We start from the raw sequence: 22,135 nt of genomic DNA, 5'->3' as shown, positions 1-22,135 counted from the left end.
CACGGGCTGGGGGCTATGGTGGGGAGGGGCCAGGCCACACGGGCTGGGGGCTATGGGGGGGGCAGGGCCAGGCCTCACGGGCAGAGGGGGGGAGGGGCAGGGCCAGGCCTCACGGGCTGGGGGCTGTGGGGGAGGGGCCGCAGGTCACACTCGAGGGCGGGCCGGGCCGGGCCAGCTGTCACCGTCTCGAGGCCTTGGCCCAGAGGCCGCAGGGCCAGGTCAGGCGCACGGGCCATAGAGAGGGAGAGCGGCCCGGCTAGAAGGGCCCCAGTCGAGACCCCGCCCCATTCCGAATCCGGATCTCTGCGGTTTGCGGCGTTAGGGGCGTGGCTAGGTAAATTAGGCATGCTGCTTTCTGACTGGCTCGTCGCTATGTCATTCAGCTGAGAGACCCCCCCCACCTTCAGAAACAGCGCTCGCCCAAATGGCCGGAAGGGCGGGGGGGCTGGCTGGCTTCGTCTGCCCGGAGGGAAGATGGCCTCCGCGGGCTCCGCCCCAGGTCCGGTGGGTCTCCCCGCCCCCTTCAGGCAGCGTGGGCGGGGCCGAGCGCCCGGGGTGGCGGCAGTTCAGTGCGCACGCGCGCGCGCCTGGTGCTGAGGGGGAAGAAGCAGGGCTGGGAGCCGAGGCAGGTAGGAGGCGCCGCGCGCGCTCTCGGGGGGCGCACGGGGCGGGGCCTGAGCGCTCCCCCCTCCCCCCGGGGAGGTGTGGGGGATGGGTGCCCGGTTCTAACGCTCGCTCCCGGGGAGAGCCCTGTGGGGGCGGGAGCTGTCCTCCCCCCCCCCGCCGGTGCCTCCTCGCTGTGTCTCTGCCGTGCCAGGGCCGGGGGTCCCTCCCAGGGCTCCGTGCCAGGGCCGGGGGTGTCTCCCCCACCCGTCATTGGGGTCTGTCCTGGGTACAGTGCTGTGGGGGTGGGGTTCTATCCCCTCCCCCATCATAGGGTCTGTCCTGTGGGGGGGAGTAGGGTCTCTATCCCCATTCCTCTCTACAGGGTCTGGCCTGGGTGGAGGTGGGGGGATCTCTGCCCCCCATCATAGGGGTCTGTACTGTGTGTGAGGGGGGGTTTCTATCCCCATTCCTCTCTACAGGGTCTGGCCTGGGTGGAGGTGGGGGGATCTCTGCCCCCCATCATAGGGGTCTGTACTGTGTGTGAGGGGGGGTTTCTATCCCCATTCCTCTATAGGGGTCTGACTGGGTAGAGGTGGGGAGGTCTCTGCCCCCCCATTATAGGGGTCCATCCCAGGTAGAGCGACATCGGCATCCATCCCATGCAGAGCACTGTCGGATGTCTCCCCTCACCACCCATTCAGGGCCGGTGCCTGCAGGGTGGGGAGTACCTGTAGCAGGGCTCCCTGGCCTCCATAGCTGGTTCTGTGTCTCAGTCTCCATCCCTTGCTGGGACTGTTATGTAAACAGCTGAGCCCAGAGTCGTGGTGCCTCATCCCTCGTATTCCTATCTGTTTTACTATCTGAGAGATGAGGTGGGGGAGGTAATATCTGTTGTTGGACCAACTTCTGCTGGAGTGTTTGAGCTTCACAGAGCTCCTCTTCACGTCTGGAGAAGGAAACCAAAGTGGTCAAGCTAAATTGAAGGTGGGACAGATTGTTAAGCATAAGAGGTTCGTGTATGTTGTAGGAGACCACTTAAAATGAAGTGGGCAACTTTTTGTTTTGTTTTATTATATATTTATTATTCCATGACCACCCAGGAAATCTTAAAAATCTAGCCAACTAGTGAAGGATTCCTCTCTCCCTCCCCTGCATGGAAGATACAGTCTGGTAGCAGTTTCCATTGTAATTTGCACTTCTCTAGTGACTTTTATCTGAACACCTCAAAGCATTTCACAAACACAAATTACATCTCCTATCCCTGGGGAGGTGTAGGTGTGTGTTATCCTCATTTCACAGATCAGGAAATGGAGGCATGGAGTAGGGAAGTGACTTGACAAAGATCACACAAGAAGTCAGTGGTGAAGCTTGCGACTAGAACCCAGGAGTCCTGCTTCTCCATCCCCTACTCTAGTCACTAATCTCTTCTCAAAATTCAGTTTCAAGGGTGTCTAAGTGACCAGGTGAAAACTTGATTTGAACTAGGACTTCAAGTGGAGATGCTGTCACCACTTCTTGAACCATCCCCCTTTGTGACAAAGCAAACAATTCCTGTATCCAGATGCTGCACAAATAGTGTGAGTGGGTAAAAGAACTTGCATTGTTCAGAATTTTGAAGTTCTTTCTTGCATGGGGAAATGCTCATAACAGTGTAGGTAAATCTGCTTAAAGTGGTCCAGTGGTATCTTTCAGGATTGAAACATTACAAAGGTTCCTGACTGCCTCAGTTTTGGGCCCTGTGACAGGTTTCAATAAGCCTTTCAGGAAACACCTTATGATCTGGTGATTGAAACCCCAGGGTGGGAGAGAGGGAATAACTGCAGTTTTCAAAAGATTGTAAGCAAAACCAAAAAACCCCTCACTGACCAGTCCATACTGAAACGAGTTCTGTGGGAAAATCCTGCTCCGATACCATGATGATGAGTGAAGAAGAAATACCTAGACAGAGACGTTCTCTTTAACAGCATGAAAAGTGGCACCAATGCTTCTCAGCTTGCTGTACGCTTCCTACTAATGCTAATGAGAATAATGGGCAGGTACTGAAGTGCTATACCTCCAGGATTTCAGCACAGGAGTAGTTGGTGTATTTTTTAAACTTGAACACAAAAAACAAAATGAAAGTCATGTTAACTAGCTGGCTTGTGAGTGAACCTGTCAACTTGATGTTTTATTCAGGTTCTTATACCACCCTTATCACTAGTATCTGAGCCAGGAGACTAATATCTGTCAGGTTTGGTTCAGTCTCTTTCTCGTCCTCTCTGTAAGGAAGAATTTTGTGTGCAGTTATGTCTCCGTAGAGGGTTGTTTTAATATATTTTTAACATGTACACATTGCTGTGTGTTTGCTAGAGAAGGCAGTTGGAAGACAAGCACCTTGCATTTGCAGCAGAAGGCGGAGCTTGTGATGGTCATTAGTTCCTGGGGGGGTTGTCCTGCTGTCTGGGATAGGCCCCCAAGAAATCTCAGACTTTTTCACAGATGAGCTTTACCCTTCTGGTAAAAAGTTCCATTCTGCCTGAGGAGCAAATCGTTAATAGAAGGATCTTCATGAGGCAGTTTTTTAGATATGCTGGGCCCAGGCCACTGAGTGATTTGAAGATAGACTGAGATATGGGACTCTGTGCCATAAACTCATCTTTAAAGGCACGCCGTCAACGTCAGTCTTTTGATACCAATTACTCTTTTAAAATGAGTTTTTCCCCTGTTCTCTCACTGAGAAGTTGCAATCAGTTTCTCCTTTGCTAATTGATTACACAGGGAAACAGTGAAACTGACTATGCACCAACTGCTGTTAAATGTACACAGTAAACAAACTGGATCCTAGGAAGCTCTTGCTGCTTTATTTTAGAAAGTCTAGTTGTTGTAATAACAGGAGGTACAAAAGTCAAACAGAAATGGCTTTCAAGATGACTGTGTCCCTTTAAGCTTCCCAGTATTACAGTACCTCGTGTGTTCCTCAAATAGTGAGTTAATTTTGTATTACATAGGCACACCTGGATGTGTTAAAGACATTCCCAGTATTACAGTACCTCGTGTGTTCCTCAAATAGTGAGTTAATTTTGTATTACATAGGCACACCTGGATGTGTTAAAGACATTCTCAAACCCTTGGTTGTGGCTGTCAAAATAAGCTTCGTTGTTTGCAGTGTTGTAGCTGTGTTGGTCTCAGGATACAAGAGAGACAAGGTGGGTGAGGTAACATCGTTTAGTGGACCAACTTCTGCTGGTGAAAGAAACAAGCCTTTGAACGCCACAGAGCTCTTCTTTGGGTCTGAATGTCTGTCAGCTTCTTCAGGCCTAAAGAAGAGCTCTGGGGATCTCAAAATCTTGTCCCTTTCACCACAGAAGTTGGTCCAGTAAAAGATATTACCTCACCTGCTCTGTCTCTGATAGAAGATTCATACATTTACAGAATTTAGAGCCAGACTGGACTGTTAGATTATCCAGTCTGACCTGTATATCACAGGTCATTAAAGGTTAACTGAGTGAAATGTATTGAGCCCAATAATTTGTTTGGCTAAAGCGAATCTTCCAGAAAGACTCCATCTTGATATGAAGATATCAAGAGATGAGAATTCACCACTTCCCTTGGTAGTTTGTTCCAAAGCTTAATCACTTTCACTGTTTAAAAACTTGTGCCTTGTTTCTAATTTGAAAATTTCTGGTGCCAGTTTCCAGCCACTTGTTCTTGTTATGCCTTTCTTTGCCAGATTTCTCTGCATTAGCAGCACCTGTTTTTTTTTCTCCCCATGACGCTACCGATATACTATAATCAAGGCAGTGCTCAATCTTACTCAATCTTTTTGATAACCTAAACAGATCAGGATCTTTAAATTACTCACTGCAAGACATTTTCTCCAGCCGTTGAATCATTTTTGACTCGTCCACATCCTGTCCAGTTTTTCAACATCCTTTTTAAAACATGGCCAAGTACTGATTCTCGTGGAACATCACTAGAAACCCACCCATTCAATGCGGATTCTATATTGACATCTACTTTTTGAGATCTCTCAGTTAGTCAGTTCTTAATCCATTTAACATGTGCTTTTTGTCATGTAGTACTAATTTTAATCAAACTGTTGTGTGGTGCGAAGTCAAATGCCTTACAAAAATCTAAGTATTTTGTATCTAGGCAGTTACCTTTATCAATCAAACTTGTGATCTCTTCAAATAATGAAATGGGTTTGTTTGACAAGCCCTCTTTTCCATAAAACCATGTTAATGCAGAGCATCAACTAATACAAATCATGTGAATTATATAATCTGTGTAGCACAAAGTTATATTTGCGTATATACACCAATGAACGTCATTAAGGGTGTGAACCAGTTTGACCAAAGCACAATTGCAAAGTTATAAAAGGAAGGAGATGTTCAATTTCCTCCAATATCTGGGTGTCATATGACTGGCTAAATAAACCAGCTGGGTGCCTCCCTGTTGTGCTTAACAATTAAAGTGCATGTGATATGTTTCCTTATTTGTGGTGTTCCTTGTCTGAGCCAGTTGGTATCACATTATTGCACACACATTCCATTGCTTTATAAAAATATAATTACAGTACGAATTCATTTTCTGAGAGTTTGTTAGTATTGTCAATTGGTATCCCATCAGTACTTTTCTGTAAAATCTACCTGCGTTAGCAATGACTGCCCAATGGACTCTTGAAGAAACATAGAGGAGTTAAGATTTCTCAGATGACTTGCAACTGAATCCACAATCCTAGCACTTGACCCCTAGTGCCCCCTTGAGAACAATTAGAAACTCTGCAACAGCTTTATCCATCCATCCCACGGGCTCATGAAGATTAAGAATAAGGTATTGGGTTTTGTGGAAGATGGACCAGACTGTCTTGGAGTTTCATTTTGCTCTGGGGGTAGTGCTTGAGGGAAAGAGCTAAGGTTGTTTGGGTGAAGTTAACTATTAAATGTGGTGGGTTTTTTGTAAAGGAGGAACTTTGCTGTGGACTTCTCGGGGGATTTTAACCTTGTACCTTTCTCACAAGAAGGGAGAACAAATTCAAGGCTTTTTTGACTGATGTGATTGATTCTTTCAACCTTAATGCAGAATTTAAAGGTTTGGGGTTTTTTGCCTAGAAATCTCTGTAGATTTTAGAAAAGGTATAAACTGCTGCTCAGTGAAGAATAAGTAATTTAATACCATAAAGGTAAATTTATAGTAAAAGGTGAAAATTGCCCTTTGTGGAGAGCTTGTATGAAGCCTTCCATGCTCTGGAGAGTGCCAAGGTAACGATGTGTGGGGTAGGAAGGGGATGTATGGAATGGTTGTTACCTGTTCGCGCTCCAGCTGTGACCGGCTAGAAAACTAGGCCAGATGTTGCAGGAATCCTAAAATGCAATGTCAGCTACAATCTGCTAACATCCTTTGTAACAAAGGCAGTGCCTTCCAGGTGTCTTATGTATGAACATCACCTTCTTCGAGAGTAGACTGTAACTGGCAGGAGTGAAGCATATGTACTAAATGCAAACTTTGCAAAAGCTAAAGTTTCTGAAACTGCTGTGTATATTGCTTTTTAACTTAAAATTCCAGCTCGGCAGTTGTGCTTATGAGATTCAGAATAACCAACTGACAGATATATCTCTCTTGAAACTCTTGTGGCCCTTATTTCTTGATGCTGAATATTGAAAAGTCCTGAAATATGTCACACGAAACTTTACCCAACTTTAAAAATAGCAGCGTGGCAAATTTAACCATAGTGCTCTTACGGCTCTCGGAGCACAATTACGTTCTTTACATGCAAGTTCTTTATAATTTTATTCCTTTCATCCACACGTTTACAAATGGAAAAAATGAATGACCTCACGACTACCCAAACAAACTTTAATTGCTTACAGATGTCAATGCTTTAACCTTCTGTGAGAGATTATACATCTGTGGTGGAGTCACAGGGAAAAAGAGTAAAAGAAACTTTGCTTACTTAAATCAACAGTATGGTATGTAAATGGCAAAATGGAATGTCTGTGGAAGCTCCGGTAGCTCTGTGGCCTTTACGAATTCAGGGCAATGTACAGTGTTAGATTGACTGTCTGATACAGGCTTTGGGTCAGGGCTTCACTTCTCAAGATAGGCAGTTCTGTTAGTGCTTGTGAAAGATGCTGACAGCACTGGAGACTTTAAGTCCTCTGTTTTCTCACTAAATGTTTATGATTTAGTACTGCCTTATATTGAGTCAAAATAGTAGGGAGATTTTCTAGTCTGGGAATACTTGGGAGTAAAACTTAGAACGGTGGACAGCATCTTTTTGAGCTCAGTGGGGATATCCGGCATAGCCGGAGAAAATAGCTCTGATGCTATGCTTGCACTGGTAAATCAGGAATAACTAGAGTGACTTCAGTGGAAACTTGAGAAACAAGCACAGTGTGTTTTTGTTTTTTTTACTCTGCACACCATAGCAGCATGTTTTCCCTCCAGATTCTCTCCTCTTACATTTGACAAACTATTTCTCTTTCATTACTCCTGAGGGAATTCTGCGCCAAAAATTTAAAAATTCTGCACACAATATTTTAAAATTCTGCAGATTTTGTCAATAAATATATGTGGAGGCTCCAGCATGGCAGTGGGAAGCACAGGCCACTGTCTGCACAGAGGTGGAGATCACCCTGCAGCCCCCACCCCGTGGCAGACTCAGCAGTGAGGCTTCACACACCACAAAGGCCAGACCTGCCTGGTCCATGCCAGGCACACTAGATGTAGACAGGCAGGCTCAGCCCAGCAGGATCCAAGTGTGGAGGGGCTTATTGTGGGGTAATAGGGTTTGTGTGGGGCAATCTGGTTGCAGGCAGCTTGGTGTGTGTGTGTGTGTGAGGGGGGTGTCCAGGAGGGATCTGGATGAACAAGGGCTCATTGGTAGGGGGGTTCTGGGTGCAGAGGCAATGGGACTCTGCAGGGGGGTCCAAGTGAAGGTGGTTGGGGCTCAGCGGGGGGGTCTGGGTGTGGAGGGCTCAGCGGGGTGAGAGCCCGGGTGATGGCTAAATGGGGTGCTGGTTTGGTGGGGTTCAGTGGGGCGGGGGGGGTCTGGGTGCAAAGGGCTAGTCAGGGTGGTCCAGGTGCAGATGGGATAGGGCTTGTTGAGGTGGGAGTTCAAGTGCTGTGGGGTGGTCTGGATGCGGTGGGGGGGAGTCCAGATGCAGGGGTGTGTGGGTGCAGAGGGCTCCAGATTCAGATGGTGAGGCTTGTTGTGATGTGGCTTTGGGTTCAGGGGGCTCAGTGGGAGGGTTCTGAGTGCCTGGAGTAAGGCTTGGCGGGGCAATCTGGGTATGAAGTGGATCCGGATGCACAGGGGTTGGGCAGACGGAGGAGCAGCTCCACGTACAGTGACTCCTTTCCCCCCCCCCCCATGGCAGAGTAGCAATGGAGACAGGAAGGAGGGTGGTGCGAAGCTTCCTGTGGCTGAAGAGGTTTCGATGGGGAGGGGGGGGTCTGACCCAGCCCTGGCCGCCCCTTGCAGGGGAAGAGGAAGTCCCATCTTCCCCAGCCCTGCTGTGACTAGCAGCTGAGCCTGGCACAGGGTAGGAGCCACTGGCTGGGGTGTCCCCAGTCCCTCCTCCCCCCCCCCCCCGCAGTGATTTACCGCTTTGCTTGCTGCTCCGGATGCCTGAAACAACGCACCCACGCTGCTGGGGAGCGTTTTCTGGCTTCCCTTTGTTTCCCCATCACAGAGTCATTTTTCTGTGGGGAAGCAAAGAAATCTGCGGGGGATATGAATTCTGCGCAGAATTCGCCCAGGAGTACTTTCATGAGAGAGTTGTATCTTACATGGCTGTCTTCTGCTTGCTTCTGTTGTGCAGCAGCAGACAGGTTGATATTACAGATCTTTAACTGCTGCAGAGCCAGCAGGGATCCTGGATGACTTCCTCTTTGATTTCTTAGCGAAAGTGCAGTGACTTGATTAAATGTAATCAAGAATATTCAGGATGCTCTCAGTGAAGGACACAGGAATTACCAGAGTAATGGTCCAGTAAGTCCAGTGCCCAGTGCCAGGGGTGAAATCTTGGCCCCATTGACTCTCATGGGCCAGCGTTTCACTCTAAATGTCTCAGCAGAAAGTGCAAAAGAAACCTCTGCAGTAGGGGGAATAATGGAATAACCCATCCACAGAGAGAGTGTCTTCCAAACTGCTGTTAGAAAGAGGGACTGATGGGATAGAAAGAAGTCCCGCTTTAGTTCATCTAATGTAACTGCAGAAGTTCTCCCTCTATGTATAACCGTGAAATCCTACTGTGCTTGTGGCCTCTATTTTCTTGAGTTCCGCGGGTTAATAGGTTCCATGTGTGTAGCTTGGGGGGCGGGAGGGAGGGGAAGAAAAGTTTTTTTGCTTAGTTTGAATGGTCTTGTTTTTTCAATCTCTTTGCATGTTTTTGTGTTGACGATAAAATGAAACATCCAATTTTATCTTCTCTGTTCTGTTCCTTATTTGATATATGTTAACCATGCCCCTGTTAATCATCTCTCCTCTAGACTAAACAGTCCTGATCTCTAGTCCATCCTCAGAAGTCACTCCAGATCTTCAGTCGCTTTTGTCACCATTCACTGGACCCCTTCTGTTTCTGCTAATCTCTTTTGACATAGGGTGACCTGAAATATGGATTCATAGAATCATAGAATATCAGAGTTGGAAGGGACCTCAAGAGGTCATCTAGTCCAACCCCCTGCTCAAAGCAGGACCAATTCCCAGCTAAATCATCCCAGCCAGGGCTTTGTCAAGCCGGGCCTTAAAAACCTCCAAGGAAGGAGACTCCACCACCTCCCTAGGTAACGCATTCCAGTGTTTCACCACCCTCCTAGTGAAATAGTTTTTCCTGATATCCAACCTGGACCTCCCCCACTGCAACTTGAGACCATTGCTCCTTGTTCTGTCATCTGCCACCACTGAGAACAGCCGAGCTCCATCCTCTTTGGAACCCCCCTTCAGGTAGTTGAAGGCTGCTATCAAATCCCCCCTCATTCTTCTCTTCTGGAGACTAAACAATCCCAGTTCTCTTAGCCTCTCCTCATAAGTCATGTGCTCCAGACCCCTAATCATTTTTGTTGCCCTCCGCTGGACTCTTTCCAATTTTTCCACATCCTTCTTGTAGTGTGGGGCCCAAAACTGGACACAGTATTCCAGATGAGGCCTCACCAATGTCGAATAAAGGGGAACGATCACGTTCCTCGATCTGCTGGCAATGCCCCTACTTATACAGCCCAAAATGCCGTTAGCCTTCTTGGCAACAAGAGCACACTGTTGACTCATATCCAGCTTCTCGTCCACTGTGACCCCTAGGTCCTTTTCAGCAGAACTGCTACCTAGCCATTCGGTCCCTAGTCTGTAGCAGTGCATGGGATTCTTCCGTCCTAAGTGCAGGACTCTGCACTTGTCCTTGTTGAACCTCATCAGGTTTTTTTCTGCCCAATCCTCTAATTTGTCTGATGACAGGCAAACCTTTGACTTTGGCATTATACATATTCAGTGTTTTCTGTGCTATTCTGTACGCATCCTAAAGTCAAGGTATGCCAATCAAAGGACAGCTAAATTATAGCTTTTAACCCTGTTATTTTAAAAACCACTTCCTTGATTACACAGGTAAAGCACATTGTGCTTTTAGGATATCAACGTATCCTCTTCTTTCAGATTACGTTTTTGGGAAAAACAGTGCTAGATTAAATGAGGCAATGTATGTTTTATCTGGATATAATTTGAGATGTCATACAATCTTTGAACCCTTGTTAATCCCCCCCCCCCAAAATTAAAAAAATCCCCACTTGAGGCTTGTCAGCATGTCTGTCTATAAATAAATGCTTATTATCTAGTGGAATGTCCTTCCAATATCTGTTTTCCTCTCTGGAGGTGCATTGGCTTTTTTTTATATCAATATTGTATATATCAATATATTGTTTTTTGGTGTCAATACAGAATTACAGCTTTTACTCCTAACACCTGATATGGACTATGTTGAAGTTAGAGCTAATTGCAAAACTGAGTGTTTGACTCCAAGTGGGATTTTAAACCTCTATGTAACAATGTAACTGGAATAAATGCTGCTTACGATGAATGAGTTAGAAGGAAGTGACTGAGCATTCCTTGGGCTGGGCAGATAGCTATTCTCACATTTGCAGTAAAGTACTTGCACTCCTGACTTCTGGTAAATGTTGAATGGGTCTGGAATTTTGCCATCAAGTTTCATCCTGGCCCTTGACTTTTTTTTTTTTTCCCCCTTCCTCCCTTAATCTAGGTAGGCTTGATGCAACTCCTAGTGAAGTCAACAGGAAGATACCAGACTCCAGTGGGAGTTGGCCTGGCCTTTAAAGCAGGGCCGCCCAGAGGATTCAGGGGGCCTGGGGCAAAGCGGGGGAGCTGCGGTGGTTGTACTCGCCCGGCGGCGGTCTGGGTCTTCGGCGTCACTGAAGGACCTGCCGCCAAAGACCCGGACCACCGCCGGGCCAGGGCTCACGGGGCATTTCAGCGGCGGGGGGCCCTTCAGTCACTCCACGTCTTCAGCAGCACTGAAGGACCCCCCGCCGCCGAAAAATGCCGAAGACCCGGACCACCGCTGAACCAGGGCTCGCGGGGCCCCTGCGAGGCCTGGGGCAAATTGCCCCCCCTGCCCCCCCCCCCCCCCCCCCAGCAGCCCTGTTTAAATGAGTTACTTTCACTGTTTATTAGGGGACTTCTTATGCTGCTAATATTACAGAATTGACAGTGCCTGTGTTTAGCTTAATCAAATGTGAGTTCTTTCTGTAAGTGCCATCAGGCAATCCCTGGGACTCAGCTTTTTGTGCTGAAGATGCAGTTCTCTCAACTATCAATATATTTAACTTCCTTTTGGAAGGGAATGAGACGTGCCAGTGGGTTTAGTTGTATCGCAGTAGTGACTAGAGGCCCTAATCAAGATTCAAGGCCCCATTGTGTGAGAAACAGAAACCTCTGTTTCCTACTTCTGGGGATCTGGATTCCAAAGTGGTTTGTCATGTAACATCGTGGTGTCTACTAGGTATTACAATGGTCTGGTATTGACTTTCCACATCACAAAACTACAATATAATTCAAATGAAGTAACGTCTGTCTGAGAGAGACCAGCTGCAGCAAGTCATGACTGAGGTGCTTTGTGAAAGAAGTGTGCATGTGTCAGGCTGTATCACACCTGCTTGAACGAGGGCTTATTCCTGCCGGTTTCCTGACATTTGTTTTTGAGTCCAAAATTCACCCTGGTAACTCTTCTCCTTCAATTTGCCTATCTAAAAATATCTGCGATTAGTTCTGTCTTCTGAAGACTGTTTCTGTATGCAACCATAAATCGTGTTTCCTCTTGTGTTCTTGCCTTAGAGTATGGAAATAGCTAATCTACTCTGTGCCAGACAACAAAGAGCATTAAAGTACAGTATATAAAACCTGTATGTATTCCTACTAGTAAACAGCTGAACCGCGGATAGCCCTTGATCTAGTCCAATAGTTTGGGCCAAATGATAACTCAGCTTAAGGGAACGGCTTTACCACAGCAGATGGCCTTTAGCCTTTTAAATCCCATTAAATCCACTTTTGAACAACTGAGCAAAGCAATCTAATTCTGACTTGATTTGTATTGGCTGGTAAAACTTACATTCCTGTGGGTGCGTTTTGTGGTTTGTTTGGTTTTTTAAAGAAATTGACTTAATTCTATAATCTTTTTTTCAACAGGAGGAACAATGGACTGGCTCCCAACAAAGAGTCAACAGATGCTGGGGGAAGGTGTCCCACCTGAAATGGAGATGATCTGGAAAGCTGAAGCACTCTGAATGAACCAACATGGGTTTGCGACTGTTGGGTTGTCTCTTTAATTTACCCACTGCTGTGATCTATGGGTCCCTGTCGCTCTTTGTTTCCATTTTGCACAATGTATTCCTCCTATACTACGTGGACACCTTTGTTTCTGTTTACAAGATTGATAAACTGTCCTTTTGGATTGGGGAGGTAAGTTTCTGAGACTTCTTTTTTCCTACCGTTCTCAAGATATGCAGTAGGATCTGAAACCAAAACATCATGTTAGAATATGGGAGAATAGTTTGGTAGCTCAATTGCTTTTTTGGCAGGAAGCGATAAAGGAGCTAGTAGTAGTGCGGCTAAATTGGGTGACCTAGCTCTTCTCACTCATACAAATATACAAAGCTAGTGAGTCGGGGGTCTAAACACCAGCAACTTACGTTTTAAAGAGTGCCTTTCCTCTTGGAGAATCCCAACGCATTTCAAACTACACACAGCAGCAATGAAGCACAGCATTGAATGAGTCTGAAAATCAGACGTCTTGAGTGCTTGTGTCTAGATTTAGGCACCCGGGTTTGAAAATGTTGGCCTCTGTGCATTATTCCATCACCTCCCAAAGCATGAGTTCAAACGTGACTTTGAGTCATGTATGAAAATGGGTGGTGTAACCCTATTTGCCAGTAGATATTTTTTATACAACATAAAGCCATTAAACAGTATGACTCTCAGCCTGGAAAGGCACAGTATGGCCACAGAAAGGGGGATTGCAGTATAGTGCCAAGGCAGATGTGTTATCACTATCCAGTACCAATTGGTTATTATCCCAAGGAATTGTAATGGGTCCCCATCTGGATGTTGGTTACCTCAGTAACAAGACTCGACTGCTGAAGTGATTCATTGTGGCTTGTCTCGCTATTGTCTCTCTCTTTTCTAGACCGTGTTTCTAATCTGGAACAGCCTCAATGACCCTCTCTTCGGCTGGTTGAGTGACCGGATATTTCTTAGCACACAACAGTAAGTTTGTGCCATTTGTATCCTCCGTTAAATGCTGAAAAGTTAATATCTTCAGAGTAGGCTGGAAAAGATTGTGAAAATGTCACCTGGAAAAGACTGATTGTTAGAAGAGGAATCTTACCTAGGTATGAAAATCTTAAACTCCCCTGCTCATGGTATCCTGAAAAGTTGGATGTTGCTGTTGTGGCTTCAGGGTGGGGTGCTGCTTGTCCACCATTTCAGTGTCTGGAATGTACGGAGGAGGAGGTCATCCACAGGTGTAGTTATACTAATGCCCCCAGGCAAGTCACCTTGCGGGACTGAGTCTGGAACTCTGGATCGAAAAGCACAAGCCTCTGCTGCTTAAGTCCCATTAAACTTGGCGTCAATAGCTGATGTACTAACCTCTCTACATGGTCCGTCACTAGAGAGAGACAGAGCTACGCTGTTCTAACCAGTTCAACAATCTGCATTGCCGCAGATTTACCGTGGGATTGTGACGCAGACAGTGCTGGCCTGCCAAGCCGGACTCTGTTCACTCCTGTGTGTTTGCTCATGTTCCTGGTGTTGGGGCCTGTTATCTCCTCACATTAGCAGAGCGAGACGGGAGCCGAACAAAGACACTTACTACCCTGACAAATGCAGTGTTGAGATCACTTGCGTTGCCCTCTGAGCCTTTCCTATAAGGGAATAGAGGGGGTGGCAGGGACACTTCCCAGGGATTGTGATCAAAGTTTTTCTCTTCTCTTGCAGGTCAGGGGTGGAGATCTCCTCACCAGAAGTCATTCTTAAGAGACTTAAGGCACTGAGCCGCAATGGGCCCCTTTTTGCCATCTCTTTCCTGGCTTTCTGGGTTTCATGGGCCCATCCAGGTCTACAGTTCCTCCTGTGCCTCTGCCTCTATGACAGCTTTCTTACCGTGGTGGATCTCAACCACAATGCCTTGCTCGCAGACCTTGCTGTTTCTGCAAAGGACAGGACTAGCCTCAATTTCTACTGCTCGCTTTTTAGTGCCATCGGTTCCCTCTCTGTCTTCATGTCCTATGCAGTGTGGAACAAAGAAGACTTCTTTTCTTTCCGGATATTTTGTGTGGTGCTGGCTCTCTGCTCTGTGGCTGGATTTACTCTGGCAACGTGGCTGCTCAGACAACGATTTGAGACTGAAGTGAAAGTGAAATGGGACCAAGAGTCAACTTTAAAAGAGTAAGTGGCACCAAACTACGTACATCTGATGCTGTGGGTCTGGGTCTCGGATGGGTTCGTACGTAGGGTGGCTAGTCCCTGGTGCCGCTGTGGCTACACTCTGGTTTTAGCGTGGTAGCTCAGACAGCTGGGACTCGTACCTGCAGCTCCAAGTGTAGCTATTCCCTTAGTCTCCTACATCACTTTTAAAAACGGGAACCTAAGAAGCCCAAGTCACGGAGGCATTTTTGAAAATTTTACCTGACAGCTGTAGCTTCCTCCCTTCAAAATTCAGAGTAGCCAAAAACAAACAAACAACCTAAAGCAACTGAGTCTGGAGGAAAGACTCAGAAAACTGGCCCACGCTAACTAGTCCCTTAAAGTCAGATGTGCCATTTCACATGCCAGAAAGCGCATTTAATCGGAGTGCAGTTATTCTGAGTGCATGTGGTGTTGGGAGTATCCTGCTTACAAGTGCCTGAGAGCCCATCTACACAGAGCTTCAGTAGTTGCATGTGTAGTTCTGCACACAGTTGTGACTGGCTCACTAAAAAATGGGCTTTTCATGTCTAGCTTGGCTAGCTGACACAACTAGTAGGTGGTTTTCATGTCTCCTTACAAGTATCTATGTGTAAATACCAGTGAGGAAAAGGGGAATTACTTGAATTGTGTATGGAGCAATAATTGGGAATTATGGGATGAATTTAAAAAAAGGAAGATTTAAGCTGAGGACCAAGAAAGGTATCCTAATGCTGAGATCTCCTGGGCCGTGAATAGGCAGCCCCCATCTCATGGGACATCTGAAACTAGACTGGGGCATAGCACTAGAGAATATATTGCTGACAGTAATCCTGGTCTTGGTGGCTGATGGACAAAAAGTTACCTGTAGCTTCCATCCTTTAATTTCTAGAGTATACACTAATAGTAAAAGGCCTGTACCTGTTGAAATGTCAACACAGCATGGTCATAGAAATGTACTTGCTCTCCCTTTACCATGAGGATGGAAAAAGTAAATGCATCTTTCTTGTCTGTCTTACTGGCTAAGCAGGTGGCGTCTGTGCGCACTGCTCATTCCAGTGTTCATAACTCACTGTGCCCTTGTGCTGCCCCCTCTGTTGTATCCACTTGTCTCGTCTCTCACACTTAGACTGTAAGTGCTCTTTGGGGCAGAGACGGTCTTTGTTTGTGCAGTGCCTCGCATCCTGTAGGTGTTCCCCCAATAAAACTAACAATAAAGATTGGGACTGGAGTAGTAGGAATCTGCATTGAACTGTAACTGCTGCCCGGGGGAGGGATGCTCTTACTGGTGCAGATTTGAGTTGCTGACTCACTAGGCAAATATTTCAAGTTTTTGATGACCCTGGTTCTGGTTGTTGCTTCCATCAAGGAACAACTATCATGCCAGCTTCTGACTTGCTCCATGAACAGAGAAGATGAATAATAGGACCTGGTAGGATGAGGAAAGTAGCCAGCATTGCATCAGTGCTTCGGAGCAAAGCAGGGAGCACTGAGTTTACAAGCCCCTTGGGAGTGCAGAGGAAGGGGGAGAACAGAAATTCTCTCATGTGCAGAAACAATTAGAGTGGTTTCATTGTCCCTGTAGATTGTACATTGAGCAACCATCTGCCCCGCTGGAGAAGAGGATTACACTGGGAGAATACCTCAAACAGCTGTCCCGGCACCGCAACTTCCTCTGGTTCGTCTGTATGAACCTAGTCCAGGTAGGTCTAGCACGGACACTCTAACCCATGACTCAGATGGTGAGCTGTTAGCCAAGCCAGTCTGAAACTGATTCACCAGGATATTGATTCCTTCTGAGGAAAGTGGTGGTGTCTGAGTAATGCCGTAACTCCTCTTGGTGCTTTCTGCACATGCTTGTGTGGCTTCACATCAGCCAGCTGTTCTGTTACACAGGGACTCCCTGCGGAGTCTGGGGGTCTTGCTCATCCATCTACAGCCAGAGGGGGATTAAGTGTTGGCCCAGCTCCTGCTTCACTAAGGAGTGCAAACTCTCAGCCCTTCAGAGACCATCATGTGCAGTTTAACAAGGATGCTGCCGTTGAATGCCTTATCATGGCTGTTGGGGAGAATTACTAGTGCAAAAGCAACAGCCAGAGACATCCTAGTTCCTGTCATCGAATGCCTTTGAGAACAGCTTGGAAACGTGTTTTTTTCCAGTCTTCCTGTGAGAGCACTGAATCCTCCCCTTCCCCCCACATTCCCGAGGTTCATGTCACAGCCACTGGGCTCTGCTCAGAGCTAGTGCTTGGTTCCTCAGCTAGGTGCCCACAGAGATGACTGCCAAACAACACAACACTCTCCACAGCATCGCAGTTGCCTCTGAGTGTTTGGTTCTCCCACATAGTAACGCACAGACAAGCTGCTGGGCGGGGCTGACTACGGGCCTCTCATGGGGTACAAGGGTGTAACTGATGGCTCTCAGAGGTGAGTGCAGATGGCATCAGAGCACTTGTATAAACAAAGCACACTGTCTGCAGAACCAACTTCTCTGCTTTACAGATCCTACCTGTACGAATTGCATGTTACCCTGGCACCGGACTCCTAGTGGAGCGGAGCCGTGCACGCTATTGGCTTAGCCTTCCTCCTCTTGCTCCGAGTATTGCTGGTCAGTTAATCTTCGTGCTGTTTTGTCACAGGTTTTTCACTGCCACTTTAACAGCAACTTCTTCCCTCTCTTCTTGGAACACTTGCTGTCAGATCGGATCTCTCTCTCTACCGGATCCTTCCTACTAGGTGAGCCTGCGTGGGGAACTGGAGTAAGCAGCACCCCACAGCTGCTGGTTGGTACTCGGCTCAGGCCTGAGTTCTTTCTTCGCAAACACTGAAAGCACTGAGACTCGGGAGAAAGGTGCACTCTTTTCTCAGGCCTCCAGGAGTGGCACTTGGCCCACCTGTCCCCAGATGGGACCGTTGCGACAACCATCTTGGATCTTAGACTTTCCCCTCCCTTCCCAGACACACAAGAAATAATCTTTAACGCTTTTCAGGGGCCAGAGGGGGAGAGGCAGGCATTGGCTTTCTAACCTGGGTTTCACAGATGTAAGGGGGTGTGTGTGTGTGTGAGAGAGAGAGAGAGAGACCTAGATCTGGTCAGCTCTGCAAACCTGGGTTCAACTCCAGACGTGGGGGGATGAGACCATGAGCTCAGTCACTTTCTCTTAGTTGCTGTTGGAACATGCCCAAGCTGCCATCCAGATCTGCCTGATTGGCAGTGCAAGGTTCAGTGGCGACTCAGCTCTGGAATACGAGGGTTGTCTCTGGGTCAGGGCTGAGATGCATTGGCACTGCCATGTCGTCTGACTTCCATCAACTCAAGCAGCTTCTGGGTGGAATCTAGTCTGGTAAGCACAGAATTGGGAATTCTCAGCTTCAATCCTGGTGCTAATGCTAACTGCCTGTGTGTCACTGGACAAGTCACTTACCTCCCAATGCTCCCATCTGTGAAATGGGGATACCGCTTGCCTCCTTCACGGGAGAGTTGTGAAGATCTTTGTGCAGTGCTTGGACGTAGAAAATGCCGTGTAAGGGCTGAGTATTTCACTCAGTTTAAATGTGTATAGCTGTTCTGTGGTTTTCTTCCGAATGCCCTGCTGGATGAATTGAGCCTTGTCTTGTCTCTACTCGGTCTCTAGGCACTGTCAGATGCTGAGTGCTGAACTGTCTGTGCCTCTCTCCACAGGTATTTCCTACATCGCCCCTCATCTCAACAACCTCTATTTTCTGTCTCTCTGTCAAAGATGGGGGGTTTACGCGGTGGTGCGAGGGCTCTTTTTCCTGAAGCTGGCTCTCAGCATCATCATGCTTCTAGCTGGAGCCGACCAGGTGCATCTTCTCTGCATCTTCATAGCCAGGTATGTTGCTTATTTAGGGTTTCATTGACCTCTGTGTCTGTGGGTGAGCTGGTGGGAGTTGTCCTGGTGGTTAGCCACCCCAGGGAGGCCATGAGGCATCTCCATTTTACAGCTGGTGAATGTCAGGCGTACAGGTGAGGCATGGTCATGTAACAAGTCACTGTCAGAGCTGAGAGTGGAACCCAGAAGACCTGACTCTTGACCAAGTGCTCCAACCACTAGTTCAGGTTGTCCCTTCTAGTGAAGAACTCCCTCACCTCCAATGGACTGAGCAAGATGAACTGAACAATCCATGATTACACCACACTTCATGCAAACCTTGTTTAAGAACAAATGAGGAAATAACATGCTCTTCACAAAAATCAGGCTGTCTCTGCAAATGCAGGCTTGGCTCTGGCGTGTGGGACTCTCCTCACATAAGCAGGGATGACATACTGTCATCTGGTGTGTGAACTCTATGGTAGGCTTTGCCACGTGACCTGTTCCTGGCAGGTGAACCTCCTTAAGGCAGCAGGCTGTACAACGGACTTGCGTTCAAGACAAGGCAGATGATTGTTCTCTGGATCAACTGCGTTTTGGTAGTTCTGGGTTGGTGGGAGGAAGGCTGGGCTTGTGGCTAAGGCACTAGCCTGATACTCGGGAACTGAAACCAGTGCTCCCAGCTCTGTGATGATGTGACTTGGGCAAGACACTTCCCCTTCCTGTGGGCCTGTTTCCCCATCTGTAAAATGGGGCTCAGAGGGGTGTGTGATGTTAAACTTCATGTAAAGTGGCTGGCAGGTGCCAGGGAGAGGCAAAGCAGCATTGTTCTGTAGTTAAGTGCTCCCTGTTTCCACGTGCTGCTGTGTAATGCCCTCTCTGCTATGCTCCGCAGTAACCGGGTGTTCACGGAAGGAACGTGCAAGCTGCTGAACCTGGTTGTCACTGACCTGGTGGATGAGGATTTTGTCTTGAACCGCAGGAAGCAGGCGGCCTCAGCACTGTTGTTTGGGATGGTTGCTTTGGTAACCAAGCCTGGCCAGACCTTTGCCCCCCTGATTGGCACCTGGCTGCTCTGTACTTACACTGGTACGTGACGTGGGGAAAGCAGCAGGGTGGGGCTGAGATGAGTGCCGCTGCTGGCTTTCGTGATGTGAAATACTTGGACAAGGTCCACTGGCAACGTAGTTTGCAGGATGTTTTATTACCTAAGTTAACGCTCCGTGTACTTTTGCACCCATGCCACCTGGGGCGGTGCCTGTCAGAGCGAATAACCTGAACAGGGGAAGGCCTGGGCAGTGTTTGTGTGGGAGACCAGCTGGTGGGAAGTGGTTGTAGTGATGCACTGTGGGCGTTCGTACTGTCCCATGTCCCAGTGCGGCTCCACGTGCTGCATTTCAGCGAAGGATTAGCTTGACACCACCGCCCACCTCTCATGTTGAGAGACATCCGATTTGAACCCAGGCCTGTGGGATCGAGATCTGATGCTAATCCATCTCCCCACTCCTGTGCTGAACTCCTCCCTAGCGAGATCTGTGCATTGTTATCCCAGGGACACTGTGTCTGAATTGCACTGAGCGTTGCTTGGGCTACGGGACCTTGTGTTCGGTGGCTGTGAAGCCTGTGCCCAGACCCCGGAGGGAGGTGTGGTGAGCTCCATGTTACAATGGTGGTTGAGGGTGCATGGAATTTTTACAATTTCTAGCTGAGTCTGACTCACTGTTTTGGTCTCAGGTTATGACATTTTCCAGCGGGCCCCTCTGAGCAACGTGGTGAGCGCCCAACCGAAGCTGGCGTCCCACGGAGCCTGGGAACCAACTCTGCGCCAGGGCTGCTTTTACCTCCTCGTCTTCATCCCCATCACATGTGCATTACTGCAGCTCCTCAGCTGGTCGCAGTTCACCCTGCATGGAAGGCGCCTCCAGACGGTCAAGTCCCAGCGCCAGAGCCTGACTCAGAGTCGATCACAAGAGATCAAAATGATCTAGATGTGCCTGAGCCCTTCGGCTCTCACTGACTCTGTGCTGGGGGTGTGGTTCCGCCGCTCTACAGTCCGGGGGATGCAGACCGAAGCGAAGGGGCTTGCTGGCTAAGAACTGAAAGTGTTTACAATTCAACTGTGAAATGCTCACCATGCAGACGTTTCCTCGCTCCAGGGGGCAGTCGGTTTGGAAGGCAGGTACATCCGAGACAGGGGTGACTGGTGTGTGCTCAGAGTGGGGGCGTTTGCTCAGGCAATCAGATGGAGTCTTAGCGCTTGCACTTTTTGCACCAGGGCCCACTGAGGTGCTGCTGATCTCAAGGGAGGGTGGGTGACAGTGGCCTAGAGCAGTGGTCTCCAAACTTTTTTGATCGCACAGCCCTATCAGTAAAAAATTTTTGAGTATGCACTCCCTGCTGTGCCGAAGCGCCAAAAAAAAAAAGTGCCGCTCGGACTCCCGCCTGACAAAGCGCAAAAAAAAAAAAAAAGCGCTCCTCCCGCCGCACACCCCTAAGGATCCTCTTGCGCACCCCACTTTGGAGACCACTGGCCTAGAGTAAAGGAGACAGGCATTCTAACACCGTCTCTAGTGCAATAGCTCACCTCGTGGGGCATCGGTGGGAAAGCAGATGCCGTTGGGCCAGCCCAGTGGTGGTTTTGTGCAGTGTTAGCCAGGAAACCTGGGCTCAGGGCAGCTCTGCACTAGACACTTGACCAGTGTGCTAGTTAAGGGGGTGACCAGTTTTATTTTTTTACTGGCAAAAGTCCCAGTGTAGATGCAGTTATACCAGCAAAATAAAGCTTTTGTGGCTAAAGCTTATTCAGTTCAGGGAACTGGCATAAGCCACACAGGCAAAAGCACTCTTGTGTGGCTATAAGCTGCATCTCCACCTAGCCTTACCTGCAGTCCTTCCTAGTGTGGGCTAGGCCTTTGTCTCCTGCCCTGCTCTCGCCCCCGAACTCAGCAGGAGCAGGTAGGGTGGCAGAGGCATTGTGGTCATCTCCTTCAGGGAACGGATGCTGTTCCTCACCAGGCCCTGCAGCCAGTTAGGGGGCAGGCTTGACATTCTCCAGCGGGGGAGGGCTGGAAGAAGGGGTGACTCTGAGGCAGGGCTCTGGAGTTACAAGGGGGTTTACAGGATGAAAAATTGGGATGGGGGAATCTTCTAGGTGTTTGGGATTGGGATTTGAGACTCTTCAGTGTAGCTACTCCCTACTGACATAATGCCTTACCCCTAATTCACTGCAGAGAAGTGACACGGTTCTTAGATCGAGCCCATTCTGTCGGGTTAGTCCCAATGCTAATCGCTTTCACGCAACCTGCAGAGGCCTGTGTGAACGTGATGCCAGACTCCCTGCAGTGAACGGGCAGGGTGGGGGAGAGCCCACGTTCCCCGTGTTACTGCCTTTCATCCGGGGGTTGCTTATCTGCTTTTTTCTCTGCAAAATGACTCTCGGTTCTTGAAGTCCGTTTTTAAACTGAGTTTAGGACCGCCTGATGTGGGGAGGGGGCTCTAGAGCCACCCCCACCCCAAAGGGAATTGATACAGCAACACCAGCTTTGTTGGGGACCTGTCCACCGGTGCGATTGCTGAGCACTGTAACCCCTCCTCTTTGCAAGACGGCCCAGGGCCTTACCACACAAGCCCTGTGCTCTCTCACACATTCATCCCTGCACCACAAGTAATCCCCCGGAAATCAACAGAACTGCCTCAGCCTGGAGCTGTCGGATTGAGCTCCATGCAGCCAAACTGTACCTGGTAAGGGGAATAGTTGTGTCTACCCCAGTCT

The 22,135-nt window shown here is 48.3% G+C and overlaps 1 protein-coding gene across 3 annotated transcripts; it reads left to right on the top strand.

Annotated features, from left to right (window-relative positions):
• The first annotated feature begins 557 nt into the window (after positions 1 to 557).
• On the top strand, positions 558 to 20,783 carry MFSD13A (major facilitator superfamily domain containing 13A). Of its 3 annotated transcripts, XM_034776612.1 has the most exons (10): positions 614 to 629; positions 2,046 to 2,183; positions 12,275 to 12,547; positions 13,272 to 13,351; positions 14,084 to 14,533; positions 16,116 to 16,233; positions 17,170 to 17,266; positions 18,213 to 18,384; positions 19,259 to 19,452; positions 20,098 to 20,783. In XM_034776612.1, the coding sequence occupies exons 3-10, from the start codon at positions 12,383 to 12,385 to the stop codon at positions 20,349 to 20,351; spliced, it is 1,530 nt and encodes a 509-aa protein (XP_034632503.1). In that variant the 5' UTR covers positions 614 to 629; positions 2,046 to 2,183; positions 12,275 to 12,382; the 3' UTR covers positions 20,352 to 20,783. The 3 variants fall into 3 exon arrangements, with proteins under 3 accessions (XP_034632501.1, XP_034632503.1, XP_034632502.1); XM_034776610.1 differs by lacking the exon at positions 2,046 to 2,183 and having other exon boundaries at positions 558 to 629; XM_034776611.1 differs by lacking the exons at positions 614 to 629; positions 2,046 to 2,183 and adding an exon at positions 10,026 to 10,108.
• The last annotated feature ends 1,352 nt before the right edge of the window (positions 20,784 to 22,135 follow it).

This window comes from Trachemys scripta, chromosome 7, assembly GCF_013100865.1.
Source record: "Trachemys scripta elegans isolate TJP31775 chromosome 7, CAS_Tse_1.0, whole genome shotgun sequence".
In the NCBI taxonomy this organism is placed as follows: Eukaryota; Metazoa; Chordata; order Testudines; family Emydidae; genus Trachemys; species Trachemys scripta.
This window is presented reverse-complemented; position numbering and strand designations above follow the sequence as displayed.

What these genes read in the sequence shown, in the direction of transcription:
- MFSD13A (XM_034776610.1), top strand. Translation starts at nt 12,383, where the DNA reads ATGGGTTTGCGACTGTTGGGTTGTCTCTTTAATTTACCCACTGCTGTG. An exon ending in ATATTTCTTAGCACACAACA is followed by an intron (nt 13,352 to 14,083) that starts GTAAGTTTGTGC and finishes CTTCTCTTGCAG; the next exon opens with GTCAGGGGTGGAGATCTCCT. An exon ending in CTCTGCATCTTCATAGCCAG is followed by an intron (nt 18,385 to 19,258) that starts GTATGTTGCTTA and finishes TATGCTCCGCAG; the next exon opens with TAACCGGGTGTTCACGGAAG.